Below are 14,304 nucleotides of genomic sequence, written 5' to 3' on the forward strand. Positions count from 1 at the left end.
AGTCATTTGGAAAAGGCATGCTTGGGTAAGAAACTTCTGCCATATTTGGGGATTAATTTACAGTGGAGATGTTGATTCCTGAGGAATTGTGAGATTATGTTCGCCACACTACATCTGCCTGAGTGTGATAAAGCAGTAATCCGCCCAGCCTTTAGCTGTGCCAGGGATTCAAGTCTGACTCAGGGGTCCTCATGCTTCCGACATACCCTCTCTGCAGCTCTCTCATCCCCTCACACTCTCTTTTGGTGATTACTTTAACCAATACGGCAGCCAAGTAAGTCTTCCTTACCAGAGTAAGAGTCTGACAGTTCCCTTCAATGCTTCAGTGCAGCACATTTAAGCCTACTAAATCTAGAAATTCATGGAGATGGGTTAGTAAAGCTGTTACAGTCATTATTTTCTTTTGTTTCAAATTTGATAATGCTTTAGTTAAATAAGAGGAAGACAGTCTCTTTAGACACAGCTGTACTATTCATTCAAATTGCAGCAAATACTCCAGCTCTTGGCTGACACAGCTTTGTTATTTGGTTTAGACAAGCAAACTGCAGTTCCTTAATTAGTGAACTTCCTGGGAGAGGTGCTAGTCTCGTAATTATGGTGTTTTGGTCGGATCATAGCAGAGCAGCACCTATATTTTTTCCCTGTTTGCAGCTTTTGTGCTGAGCAATGCTAACTAACTAACAGATAAGAGATTCCTGTTGCTCTATTAATCAAGTACTCACCAAGAAAAGGAATGCATAGGTCCCAGTTTGAGCTACTTCAATGCATTTGGCATTTATCCACTATGAGAATAATTAGAAAAAAGAAGAATTATATTACTTAATATCTGTGAAAATCTTATTCACATAAAAAATGTGGCTATTTCAAGTCTCTGGCATTAATTATGTGATATATATTGTTAGTGAGGAGTTGAGTGAATTTGCTATGGAGGATAGAGCCAACTCTTGTGCACTTATGACGAGGCCTGAGCTGCAGCCTCCCGCTAAAAAGAAGAAAGAGTCAGCTGCTTGCACATGTAGAGTCCCTGTGGCACGATAGACTCCTGTAACACCTCGAGCACACACAGATCTCAGCCCCTCCACCAGCTGGCCATCTCTGTATCCCACCTCTTCTCTCTCTCTGTGCACTTTAACCTTCCTGCCTTGGTATATATAGTCTGTGTGACTATCAGAGTTCTCCTGGCAGCCATCATGAAGGGTGCAGTCTCGATCTGTTTCCTCTCTCTGCTGCTTTTGCAGGCCACAGCAGGTAAGATTCAGAAGCAATTTGGTAAAACTTGCTGTTTTAGGTGAGCTGGTGCACCGTGGGCGTGAGAAATGTTTGTGTACAAGTACCGCTGATGATTGAAATGGTGATGTGGCATAAGTTTAGAAGCAGGGTTAATGAATGGTTAATAAATAGCACCATATTTGACTGCTTTGTCAGCTTGATACTTCAATGGTTCCTCAAAGATTCAGAGGATGGCCAGAAATGGCCTGTCATATTATTGAAAACAGGCTGTCCTGTAGGTTTTTGTGTCTATTGTAGGGTCAGTTTGGCCACAAATGGCACTGGCTTTTAGAGGCAGAGTACAGCACCACCCAAGGATAAGGATAGACAGACAGAAATGTTACCCCAGCCTTTCTTTACCACCAGGCTAAGCTATTTAAATCTGTCCCAGTTTATAGTTAAAAAGCTGGCACGTGTTACAGAGTTGTGGATTTACCTGTCTCTTTCTAATGCTCTTCATTATTAAATCAAATGTTTCATGGCATACTGGAACAGCCGTCACTTTTCATGTATGAACAAATCGCGTTTGGGCGAGTTTCTGAAGTTCGGGATTATTCAAAGCCGTTCGGCCTCCACTGTGGACTGACAGCATGTCAGCTGTCCTAATGCACGGCACCAGCTGATGGAAAGTCTTAGTCTAACCAAGGAGACGGGAACGGCCACGTGGGAGCCTGAATGGACGCTGAGCTTTTTCTGCACGCGCTAATTCGGTCTGTTTGCTTCATTCTTCGGTTTCACCTGCTACAGTCTGAAGAATGACAACCATAACACCAAAACAACATACATCCTAACTATATCAAAGGGCACCCATGGAGCTGAATGTCACAGCGAGCTGATCACCCATAACTGCGCCCAGATTACCCATTCTAAAAATGCGGACTGGTCTCTGGGGCTGGACTAGCGCGGGTATTGTTACCCTTGTCTGTCACCCCTGTCCGTCCTTGGGGTGGCGTTCAGCTCCACAGCCGGGACCCAGGCCTCCATATTCCAAGCTGCTGTCAGGTGTCTAAGATTGGATGGGCTCCTGAAACCCAACCCCAAATCCCCCCCCCCTCCCTACAGCTCCTCCCTCCCTCCTCTAGACCCTCTACCCTCCCCATCCCTCCTGAATCGTCACCCCTCCCAGTTCCATGCTTCCCTTTAGACACACTGCACAGCTGCTGCACTGTCACAATCACAATTTATTCCCAGCAGTTGGCCTTTTAGGGACATGCATTCTCCAGGCTGGAGGGGCCGGGCCGTGGCTTGCAGCTCAAGCTTTCGAAGAGCCCTTTTTTGCAGGCTCGTGCAGATGTCTTACGGTGGCCCCCTGTCTGTGAATATTTTCCACAGGCATACTGTGTATTGATTTTTGCTGCAGAGCTAAAAAGGACTTTATGTTGAAATACCCCCAGGGTATGGCAACACTGAGTCATGAACTCTTTTTGTCTCGGTGTGTAATTATGGTGTTTTTATTTGGTTCAGTCAACTCTCAGGAATTCCACTGAACTCTACAGGATGGACACGAAGGTGTAACCGCCCTCGAAAGCAATGTGGTGTTAATATGCTATCATTTTATCACAGGCTGCCTAGCATACAGATTTATTAATCCACCAGAAAATCTTATATCCTTTTAAAAAAAATACACCTGAAGGCTGCATCAGGGCTGACATATTAACACAGAAACTGATCATGTCAAATCTTATGGAAAAAGCCTAAAGCGGCTGATTGCATGGCCAGCATTGATCGCCTTAGCTGATTGATTGGAGTATCCACATTTTGATATAAAGCAAGAACACCAAATGATGCAAGTCATCTTTTAAGCTTAGATATCACTAGGCTGATGTGCAGCAATGTGAACATCTTATAAACCAACAGTAATTTTTTTCTCACCTGACATTAACATGCAGTCATTAAAAAGCTAAAACTTTTCACGAGCTATGTTTTTGGCGGCGTAAACAAGCTGCTGGAAGTTGCAGGTTTCTTGTGTGGATGTGACACTGCTCAGTGTTGGCATGTACTGAGAAACATAGGCTCTGTAGGCAGAGAATGTTTTGTGTGAATGGCTACGATTGACCATTCAAGGACTACAATTGTGTTTGTTACATTATAGCAAACTTTTGGGTAAACTGTGAAGAGGCTTAAAATTTCACTTTACTATCTAAAGTACCTTGAGATTGGTAAAATTGTAGTGAATTAAAACAGCCGCTGGTGCAAATGTAGAAAGATTACTTGTCTAACAGGCAGCGCTCAGAACTTGAGAGTCAGCAAAAAGGACAAAAGTGCTATGTGTAGAATATTTCTGCCCACATTAAATAAGCACTAACAGTTCTTCAGCCGTTTTGGTCCTTCAGACTATTTCTTCACACTGCTGTGTTTATAGTTGGTGGCAATACTATCCATCCTCACTCAGTAAAAATATCTTTGGCCTCCTCACTTTGCAGAGGGGAGACACTGAAAGTTAAAGGAGCACGGTCTCCATGTGATTCTCCTCTAATGGCACGCAGGACATCCCTAGGCTGGACGTAGTGCAAGGGACACGCCAGTCATACTCGGTGACTTTATTACACATGCTTCCTAAGACGAGCCGCGCAGCCCCAAGGGCACCTGACGTCCTTTCCTGGCTCTAAAACAGGCGAGCAGGGACTGAGGCATCAGATCAACACTCCAGCGTAAAGCGCCTTTGCCCTCGAACCTTTCTTTGAGCCTGTCCCTACCCTTGATGCAACCCCCCCGGTACTGTTTGGTGGCTTGTTCATTATTGTATGACATAGTAAAACTAATGAAAAAAAAAGAAAAGCAATAACAGTGATAATTGCTAAGTGATAAACACTCAATTCCATTACTTGTTATATTTTCAGAAATTTAATTAGCGCATACAAGCAAAGCCACGCATTTGTAGCACATTTAAATTTACATGCATCATGCTTTTCACTTGGCTAGCCTGTGTACTACACAGTCAGTTTGTAGGGTGAGGATATCTCTAAAGTCTCCAAACTGACTAACAGTCAAAACCTTAAAATAGGCAGCAGTCATTTTGCCACCCCTCCTCTGTCCATCTTCTGACCCATTGTAGGGCTATTTTTGACTGTGTGGGAGTACGAGCTGCAAGCAGTGCCACCTGTTGCCATCTGTGGTATCTTCTCACCACACCCTGCACAGCTGTGCTCTCGCACCTCTGACCCTCACCGAAGGAGGAAACCGGCATCCTTATAGGCTGGCAGCAGGCTTATTTTCACATTCATCTGCTTTGGTTTAAGTATGTTTCCTGCCTTTCTGAAATGGGCACTAGTGAGAAAGTAGTTTTGCTTAATTGCATTCATGAATTTTAAATGAGAGCGGAGGCACTTTACAAGCCATTGGTCATGTAAACATTTTTTCTTTCTCTTTAAATTTGACTCGAATCATTGCTTCTCGGTGGATCTTTCTGGTGGAAACATTCTGCCTTCAGATTAGGGCTGCTTGTGCAGGATAAATCCTTTAACTGGGGTTTCCAGGGCTGCTACCCTCATCATGTTCACTTTAATTCAATTTACTTCGACTGTGCTGTAAGCATAATATGATCCCGGGGGTTCCACAGTTATACAGATGGTCATTATATACAGGCACATATCAGCACGCACACAATCTCAACAAAGTGATTCTTTGCCCTCAATAAACATGAAGCTATAATTTTGAGTGAAATACGGACTGATGTATTAAAGGTTTATTTATTCAGATAATCAGTCATGAAGGAAAATATGCTTGATATACATTGAAAGCATAGCAGTTACATTTTATCTGTTCAGATTCCATTAAATTGAATATTTTACACTGTACTTATGGAAGAAAATTACATGGAACATTTACATGTAATCAAATTACTTAAAATCAGCATTTTGGGCATAAATATTTATTGAGTGTTTGGAAAAGACCACAACATATATCAGGATAATCAGAGCATAGATTAAAGATGGATTAAATTTATCTTCTTTAGTCAAAAGAAATTAACCTTGTGGGTTAATGTAATTAAATAGGAAAGCGAAGCATATTTCAAGCTGGTTTCCAATGGCTGGTAGGTCATAAGAGATCTGCCTATAATTGCCGCAGTGGACGGCTTAGATGTTCAGCGGGATGTACCGACGCCACCAGAATGTTTCTCCAAACTGTGGTGCGGTTGTGTGGCAACGAGCTCAGCGAGGACAGGGTTCAGCTCCCCTGCCACCTTCAGGGTTAATTTTGAGCACTGATGCAAGGCCCACTGTCCACGGGCAACATTACCTCTCTGATCTTTGCGGAGCTCTGTCCTAATTAGGGATCGACTGGATTGGAAGGTGTTAACAAGTTCACAGCCGCTAAGGCCCTCTCGAGGAGCTAGCGTTAAAAGACATGACTTCTCTGAGTGATGAGTCAAGTTACAGAGGCTTTAGCAATCCCTGTAGTACTGCAGTGATGGCGTGTGGAAGAGATGGGATCTGGTCATCGACAGCCACTTTAGTCCTCAAGTGGAATCACCCTCTCTGCCCTCTGGTGGGTTTCATCAGAGGGCACATCCCCTCTATTTTGCAATATGATCACATTCTATTCAAAACTTGTAACCTGCTCAGATAACCGGAGCAATGTGGCTCAGATTCAAATGCAACCAAGCGGTCATGGATCACAAACAGATGACATCACTTAGTGGTGTTCTAAAGGTCACATGAACAAAAGCAGCTTTGCGCAGGCTGTAGTTGTTGTCAGAGCTAAATCCGATTTATTATAAAGTCGCTGTGGAAAAAAAGTTGCAGAAGGTTTGATGTAATTTGTCTTTAACATGTTTAACATGTGTTCGAATAAACACTTCTTCCCTAAATGCTTGCATTTTTCCAAACTGCCAAACCCAATGAAACAGTGCTCCTTTCGCCTCTATGTGTTTAGTGCATATGTGCACTATATATTATTAAACTTGGCAGAATCAAAAATGAAGAAGTGTATTATATACATGCAAAACACAGTGGTTACGCCGAGAAATATTTTCTTTACTTTCCTGAAATGCAAATAAATAAAATAACCAAACTAAACTAAGATAAAAGTAATGAGCATATAAAAGTAAATAAAATAAAACAGTACTCTCTGTACAAAAGGGTAAAGTGTTGTCACAACATAGGAAGTCACATGAGTTCACATTACTGCATCTCTGCTTTCATTGTGTTAATCCACTAGAATAAAGACAGGGCACACTTGCCATTAGGAGTTCACACGCAAGAAATGAATGTAATTTTTTATTGTATGGGCTGATTAAGGAAGGCTTTCTGCCTGATACTATGTAGCCACATACAATATATGGGTTAGCAGTGTTGCTCGTACCCTCCTTTTATTCTGGCTACTAACCTTTTGGTTTCTCTTGTTCTTGCGTCGTGCCGGCAGAAACATTACACAGGCTTATTTTTAGCAGGTTGACTCGGTGAGAATCAGCACTGTGTCACTGCCTCCACGCAGCAAAGGAGAAACCTTTCGGGTTTCAGTTAAAGCCCCAGAGATTTGTAATTTCGGGGGTCTTTTGTGGTCGTTTATTGTTTTTGTATGTGCACATACTGAAATGCTCCAATTGGATTTCTGTGATCAGAAAATGCGGGCTGCATTTTTCATGAATGAGAAACATTTATATTGAACTCAGTTCATTTCAGTGAAAGAGTCGATTTACAAGCCTCGAGGCTCATAAATATAAACATAAGTTTGCTTGAGGCTTGTAAACAAACAGGCCTTCGGATGATTTTACTTGTCATTTGATGCAGCGTTGGATTCATCCAAAGCGACGTGCCATTCTGACGCTTGGCCAGAAACACTAGAAGTCATTCACCACATGGCCGGTGGCTTTACTCGAGGCTGTGGCGCAGGATGCTGCAGCAGCACTGCCCTCTGAGGGGGTGATGTTTATCAGATGTTTAAAAGAACATCTGATATGTGACTTTGCTCTGCAGTTTTGGTTTTGACATTTTAAATATTATTTCTGAAAGAAAGCTTTCTGTTTGAGAGAACATTGCTGATGAATATGGTCTATGGTGACACCAGAGAGTTGGAGGAACTATAGTTGAGTTTTTCAAAGAATATTTAAGTCACCTTCTGATTTTTACTCACTCCACCCACAACTTACAGCCAATCAACTTTCTCAAAAAGTGTGTCAGTATCTGTGAGAAACGCCACTTATTTCACAATAACAGACGGACTGAGAGGATCTTACATTATTCAACACTGTACATGAAATGATGTGTCTGCAGTTCTAGTCTGGAAGTTTTTTTACCTTCCCATTTGAGCACCTCTGCTCTACCCCCAGTCACTTTTTCAGGAGCATTACATAAATGCCAGGATACGATTATTTCTTCACAGACACCAGCTGAGATCAGAGGGTTGTGCCGCCAGTGACTGAACCAACTTTTCATTCTTTTTCTGATCCTCTGTGCAAGTGGTGTTAGTTTTATATAACTGCAATAAAATTGTGTATTTTTACTGAGAAAGTCAGGTAAAGTGCAGGCGATTATATGAGCTTATATTCATTTTTCTCTGTGCTGCTTAAAACATTTTGAACTTATCAGCGCCAGTAAACTGAATTTGCTGGCAGAAGGTATGCATGTAATTGGTTTAAGAACAAGATCAATATTCTGTGCTTTCCACAGTCTTATTTACAACTAAATGACTGCAGTTAATAATTCAACAGGTGCTCCTATATCAGAGTCAATCTTCCACACTCTTAAATACCTTTAAAATTCTTTAACAGTTCTGTTAAGGGGGTGTCTGGTAGCTTGGATGCTCAGACCCATAAGCTCCCAGGGCATGGAAGTGTGAACCAGGAAGACTTCCCAATTGCTGCTATATATATCTTGTGGCAGGTTGGCGTGTGGGAGGCGTTGTGGAAGGGGTCTGTACTGAGGCCTGGGCACACAAGGACAGGCCTCACAGCCTGATGAGCCTGTGATTGGTGGATAAATATAGATGAGAAAAGACAGAGGATTGCACACCATTGTCTCATGTATATTATTGTTGGGAACACTCAGTCCGGCTTTGAGTTCTCCTCCTCGTCTGTTACGAAACCGGGGAAGTCCCTCTCTCTGTCAGTCTGCCTTATCTTTGCTGTTGTTATATAGCCCGCGCTGATGCCAAACACATGTCTTTGTTTATTTTCAGCATTTGCTTTCTAAATTAAGACCTGATTGTACTAAGAGCTGTGATCTAAGTAATCCGACATGTTCAAAAGTGGACATGACTAGTGAGCAAATATTTTCTCTTGGTCATTCTTTCTCTCTTACACACACGCTCATACACGGACATGAAACAAGCTTATAGCTCAGTTAAAATGTGTATATTGACATGCAGGACCTACATCTGAATGTAAATGCTAACTTAGCAACTATATTCCATTTAAAGGGGGGTTGGTTAGAATGTCAATACCTTAGATGGGCTACTATTTAGTTCACTTAACCAACAGTTGGTGTGTCAGTTGAGAGCTTCTACTACATCAAAAAATATTTGCCCTCAATGAATAGTCATGCAAAAAAATGTAATCTAAAAAGGGAATATTTAGATACTAATAACTACAAATCGAAAGTGTTTAGTTGGTGGATTGTGCGGGGGGAGTTTAGGTGCTTTAATTTCCTAACTTGACTTGATAAAATCTGAAAATACAGCAAAAATCATTGAATTGCTGATTTTATTTTTTTTGTTTTCTTCCATATAATGCCTTTATACAAGGCTCACATTAAAACATTTTATTTATTTGCATCCACTACAAAATCAGTCAAGTCTTTCTTTTCACTGATCTTTGGCCAGACAGACCGTCATGTAATAGCAAAGCTTTAATAAACATGGCATGGCACCTGTCAACAAACCCAGTGTCTGCTTCTTTATTAAACTGCCGTTGAACAAATCAGACCTCCCATGTTTATTTTCTTAAAATATCAAGCTGGCCATTTAAGGCATACGCTGAGGTCTTGAAACAAACTGAATTTGCTGTTGATGTTTGTGATGTTTCTGCAGAAGAAGAAGAAGATGTTACCTCCGTCCTTAGAGACAGATCTCACATCGATGAGACGCTGCGGCTTGCAATGGAGGAAAAAGCAGGAGACTATGCAGGTGAGGATTGAAGGTGAAAGAGGCATGTTACAAATCTGACTGCTTTAATTTTCTTAATTTTTTTCCACCTGATTTCCCTTTAACACTTTTGGGGGAGCAAACTAAATATGACAAGTCAATAGGATTTTTATGCTATTTAAAACAAACAGTGTATCCAAAGAAAACACTGTTTACCTTATTTACCTTACTAACATCCTTTTGATCATCTCTGGTCTCCTTTTTCTTCAGCGGCTCTGGAGAGGTTGCGGAAGATCTACCATACGTCCATCAAGCCGATGGAGCAGGCCTACAAGTACAACGAACTGAGGCAGCACGAGATCTCAGGTATCACCGAGCTCACCGGCTGCAGCTTCACTTTGCTTCACTTTCTCCTGTTGGTGTGGAGTTTTCTGTTTGAGTTGCTTTAGTAACTGATTTGTTGACTTGTTTGCAAAAACACAGCATCTTTACACCTCCAACTGATGCATTAACAGCAATATGTTCTCCTTTGGAAATTACCTGTAGCCTCTCTTTATATCAGGTTTAAGGGTGGGATTATAAAAGTAAGAAGGGTAGTGTCTTTTTTTACCCCTTCTGTTAAACATTGCACTGTTCCCTGTTTCTTTACAGTGGACTCAACACTCCAAGCTGTACACTGAACTGCCCAGAAAACCCCACTTTCCTACAATGAAATAAAGTTATCGCCCTCTTGTGGCTTTTCAGGCCTGCATGCAAAAAAAAAAAAAAAATCAACTTCTATTTTCAATGCATATGTGCGTTTTAAAGATGGGAGTAAACCCCCCCCCCCCCCCCCCCCCCATATCACCTGACTACACGGGCATGTCCTCCATCTGTTTACAGACATGTTTGACACTTCGCAGGTCAAATATGGGATTAGACTCCAGCCTGGATCTCCCACCTGTTTATGTACATTTTTACTTTATCCCTCCATGTTGCTTGTAGAAACATCACTCCCTCACTGAGCTTTCCTCCACCTCCTGTTTCCCTTCACTTCTCTATACTCCACCCTCTCCTGTCTTCCACTCATCCCCATCCCCTCCACTCCCTCTTCCACCCCTCATCTAACAGCCTACCCGGGAAGAACCCTGGGGGACTCAGCCACAGGTGGGTGTGGCCAGAGCTTACCTGTGCATGGCAGTGCCTGCAGTGCTCGGCCCTTTCTTTTCAACCCCTTATTTGTCTTCATACATTTGCCCTGAGTGGGTTGCAAAATTTCAAGCACGTTTCACTTTGGACGACACTCGATATGACTGAGGTGTAGTCAAAAGTGATCCATGGGTGAAAGCTTCATTTTACGGAGAGTGAATAAAAAGAGAAGTAAAAACACTCTTAACATACTTTAAGTGTGATAATGTTTAAATTGCACATTATTTAAACTTTTTTAAAAATGACTTACCATTACTTTGTAAAAACAATATATATATATTTATATAAATGGGGTTGCATGTGCAGCTTTGGTTTTAACAAAGGATACAGAGGTTTGAGGAGGGGACACTGGTGGGAGAGGGTGGTCAGTGTTCAGCTAGGAGTGAACTGGTTTACTTTTTCACTTTATTTTTTAATATTATTATTTTTTATCATTTTAAATTCCAGTAGCACCAGGAGTGATGCTTAATGTCTGCTTTTTTGTTTATTCTTTCTCCTTTCCCTTTTTTAATGCTATTTTTCCATCAGTCAGTTGCATTGTAGTACATTGCACCCAGCCACCCAAACACCATGTCCACTCACAACAGCTACGAGACACACAGCTTGTGCTAGACCCGTCGAGTCTCTTTGTCAGAGTATAAAACTTTATCGTGTGTCATGAGATTATGGCTGCTGCATTTTAATGAATTTCCTTTATGCTATTAAACACCCTAACAGCTTTACAACATGTTTCTGTCCTTCCTTCTTAAGTCTTGTAAAATGTGCCCTGTGCTCTGGATTGGCAGTGCTGTTCAGATGTGCTCTTCAGTGAAAAAAATAAATAAACAGATATGCAGGGAGACCTTTCGGATAGATGGTTGATTAGATGACTGGCTAGATGATGATTTCACCACACTGCTGATAATTTAATCAGTGTTGTTTCTTCTTGCCCTAAACAGATGGAGAGATTACCTCCAAGCCCATGGTGCTATTCCTGGGACCGTGGAGTGTAGGAAAGTCCTCCATGATCAATTACCTCCTGGGCTTGCATGACCACCCCTATCAGCTCTACACAGGTACCATAAAGATGTTATTTTTTATTTTGTAAATTAGCAGTAAATAACGTTAAGTTCTGAAATCCAGCGCTGATGGGGGGAAAAAAGGCAAGGTGAAAAGTGCAGTTGTTGCTAAATCTACATCAGATGGGGAGTTGACTGGAGAACTGGGTGCTTTACATCTTACTGAGGTTCAGTGTGTTTTCCCATCTGCTTCTCCTCCACAATGCTAATCTCTTCCTCTCTTCCTCTGTGATGTCCTTCTGCAGGAGCTGAGCCTACTACCTCTGAATTTACAGTTATTATGCACGGGGAAAAGATCCGCTCTGTTGAGGGTATCGTTATGGCGGCTGACAGCTCGCGCTCCTTCTCTCCCCTGGAGAAGTTTGGTCAAAACTTTCTTGAAAAGCTGATTGGTATTGAGATGCCCCACAAGCTTTTGGAGCGTGTGACGTTCGTAGATACACCGGGAATTATTGAGAACCGGAAACAGCAGGAAAGAGGTAAACTCAAGAAGCTCGCTCTCAGGTTTTGATTTTCAGATACCACAAATCAACTGCGTATAGCTCTTTATGACCTGTGCTTTTCTCCCATTTAGGCTATCCTTTCAATGATGTCTGTCAGTGGTTCATTGACCGTGCTGACCTGATCTTTGTCGTGTTTGACCCCACCAAGCTGGATGTTGGTCTGGAGCTAGAGATGCTCTTCAGGCAGTTGAAGGGTCGTGAGTCACAGATTCGCATCATCCTGAACAAGGCTGACAACCTGGCCACCCAGGACTTAATGAGAGTTTACGGAGCGCTCTTCTGGAGCTTAGCTCCCCTCATCAATGTCACTGAGCCTCCCCGTGTCTATGTCAGTTCCTTCTGGCCATATGACTATGCACCTGACACCAGCCGGGAGCTCTTCAAGCGAGAGGAGATCTCTCTTCTGGAGGATCTCAATCAGGTGATCGAAAACCGCATGGAGAATAAGATTGCCTTCATCCGCCAGCACGGTATCCGTGTACGCATCCACGGCTTGCTGGTAGACCGCTACGTCCAGACCTTTAAGGAGAAGATGAGCTTCTTCAGTGATCCCGAGTTAGTCTTCCAGGAAATTGTAGATGACCCAGACAAGTTTTACATTTTCAAATCCATCCTAGCCAAGACCAACGTCAGCAAATTTGACCTGCCCAACCGCGACGCTTACCGTGACTTCTTTGGCATCAACCCTATCACCAACTTCAAGCCTCTGTCAGCTCAGTGCTCCTACATCGGAGGCTGTCTGCTTGATAAGATTGAGAAGGCAATCACCACTGAGTTGCCTGCCCTTCTGAGCAGCATTAACTCTGGCAAGCAGCCTGGCCTGTCCTCCTGCGAGGCCACCGGCTGTGGTGAGAAGCCAAAGAATCGTTACCGAAAGAACTGAGGAACACAAAATACTCTAAAGGTAGAAAGGAGAAGGTGAAGGTGAAGAGAAAGGGTCTGGTCGATGCCAACCCTGCTTTTTGTCAGAACGCTTGTATCACTAATGGAGACAGAGGCGAGAAGATGCTTTTTTCTTTCCTTTTTTTTTTCTCAGGAGTTTAAGGGGAGGTGCATTTAATGTCCGTAGGATTGAAAGAGATAGCGGGAGGGGTCATCGATAAAGGCAGCTTAAGGATACAAGTGCTGAAGAAATGAGAACATGCCTCTCTCCCTTGCACAACCACTCTGGACTGTCTGGGACTTTGGGATTGGGAAATCAATGATGTGAATAAAAGAGGAAATGGGAAAGATTAAATGAGAAGGAATAAAAAGTTTAAATCCTGAACAAAAAAAGTCAAATACCAGCTCCCTTGTATGTGAATAAAGGAAAAAAGTGGAAACAGAAATGTGTGTTGGACAACTTGTGAGAATTGCATTGCAGCAGGTTAATTCCACACGCTTCAGGAAGCTGTTTTTGAAGTAGCCCCTTGTGTGGGTGCCACACAGAGCTAGACATCCAAACCTTTGCTTTTGAATTAGATTAACACTGCATGTTCGACATCACAAAAGGTGCATGCATTTTCTCTCTGACACAAGCAATAGTCCCTTGTGTTACTGACACCTGCAACACATGTGGCTGTTTTTTTGTTTTGGTTATTTTTCCTCGTAATTTTGTATGCTCGCCAGTCTTGGTTGTTGACAACCTCTGAGAATAGCAGGGGTCAGGGATCAAAGGTCAGAGTCTTCAGTGCAGAGTGGGTGTGTTTACTCTGCTTGTAACTGTTGTTACTCTTTCTTTGTTTTTTGTTTTTTTTTGTTTGAGTCTATAAATTTGCTTTCAGCAGAATTTAAATGCTGTGTTAGCGTTTATTTTCCCCTCAGTGATAAGCTTCTCAGCCCTTTCTTTTAAGTGATCATAAAAAAATAACATATGAATGAGGCTCTAATATATATATATATATATATATTAGAGAGAGAGATATTTACACACACACACGCACACACCTCTGCTGCAAAATTTTGAAAAGTGCTGCCAAAGTGTGGTCGATCTTTGCAGATTTCCCAGCTTGCAAAAAAAAGAAAATTAAAAAATGTGAGATGGAGGTAAAGGAGGACTCATGAGTTGACCCCTGACCTCTATGGAGAGAAGGAAAGCAGAAGGTAGCTTTTACCGCAAGTTCCTGTGTACTGTGCCTCAATAGATGTCCTAAACACACTTGGACAGTCTGGGCATTGAACAATGGATATTTTGCTTGTTGGCTTCAGCTTTGTGGAGTCTCTGCACACCTTAGCATGTTATTTCTTTTTCTTTGGCTTTATAAGTTGTAAAAGACAAAAGATCA

General features: G+C 42.2%; 1 protein-coding gene across 2 annotated transcripts; it reads left to right on the forward strand.

Moving 5' to 3' along the window:
* Positions 1 to 1,097: 1,097 nt before the first annotated feature.
* On the forward strand, positions 1,098 to 13,368 carry srlb (sarcalumenin b). Of its 2 annotated transcripts, XM_026164960.2 has the most exons (7): positions 1,098 to 1,248; positions 9,238 to 9,333; positions 9,562 to 9,657; positions 10,402 to 10,437; positions 11,418 to 11,534; positions 11,783 to 12,016; positions 12,112 to 13,368. In XM_026164960.2, exons 1-7 carry the CDS (start codon positions 1,191 to 1,193, stop codon positions 12,921 to 12,923), a joined length of 1,449 nt encoding a protein of 482 aa, XP_026020745.1. In that variant the 5' UTR covers positions 1,098 to 1,190; the 3' UTR covers positions 12,924 to 13,368. The 2 variants fall into 2 exon arrangements, with proteins under 2 accessions (XP_026020745.1, XP_026020746.1); XM_026164961.2 differs by lacking the exon at positions 10,402 to 10,437.
* Positions 13,369 to 14,304: the final 936 nt, after the last annotated feature.

The sequence above is a fragment of the Astatotilapia calliptera genome, chromosome 4 (genome assembly GCF_964374335.1).
Source record: "Astatotilapia calliptera chromosome 4, fAstCal68.1, whole genome shotgun sequence".
Lineage (NCBI taxonomy): Eukaryota > Metazoa > Chordata > Actinopteri > Cichliformes > Cichlidae > Astatotilapia > Astatotilapia calliptera.

What these genes read in the sequence shown, in the direction of transcription:
- srlb (XM_026164960.2), top strand. Translation starts at nt 1,191, where the DNA reads ATGAAGGGTGCAGTCTCGATCTGTTTCCTCTCTCTGCTGCTTTTGCAG. An exon ending in GCTTTTGCAGGCCACAGCAG is followed by an intron (nt 1,249 to 9,237) that starts GTAAGATTCAGA and finishes ATGTTTCTGCAG; the next exon opens with AAGAAGAAGAAGATGTTACC. An exon ending in AAAAGCAGGAGACTATGCAG is followed by an intron (nt 9,334 to 9,561) that starts GTGAGGATTGAA and finishes CTTTTTCTTCAG; the next exon opens with CGGCTCTGGAGAGGTTGCGG.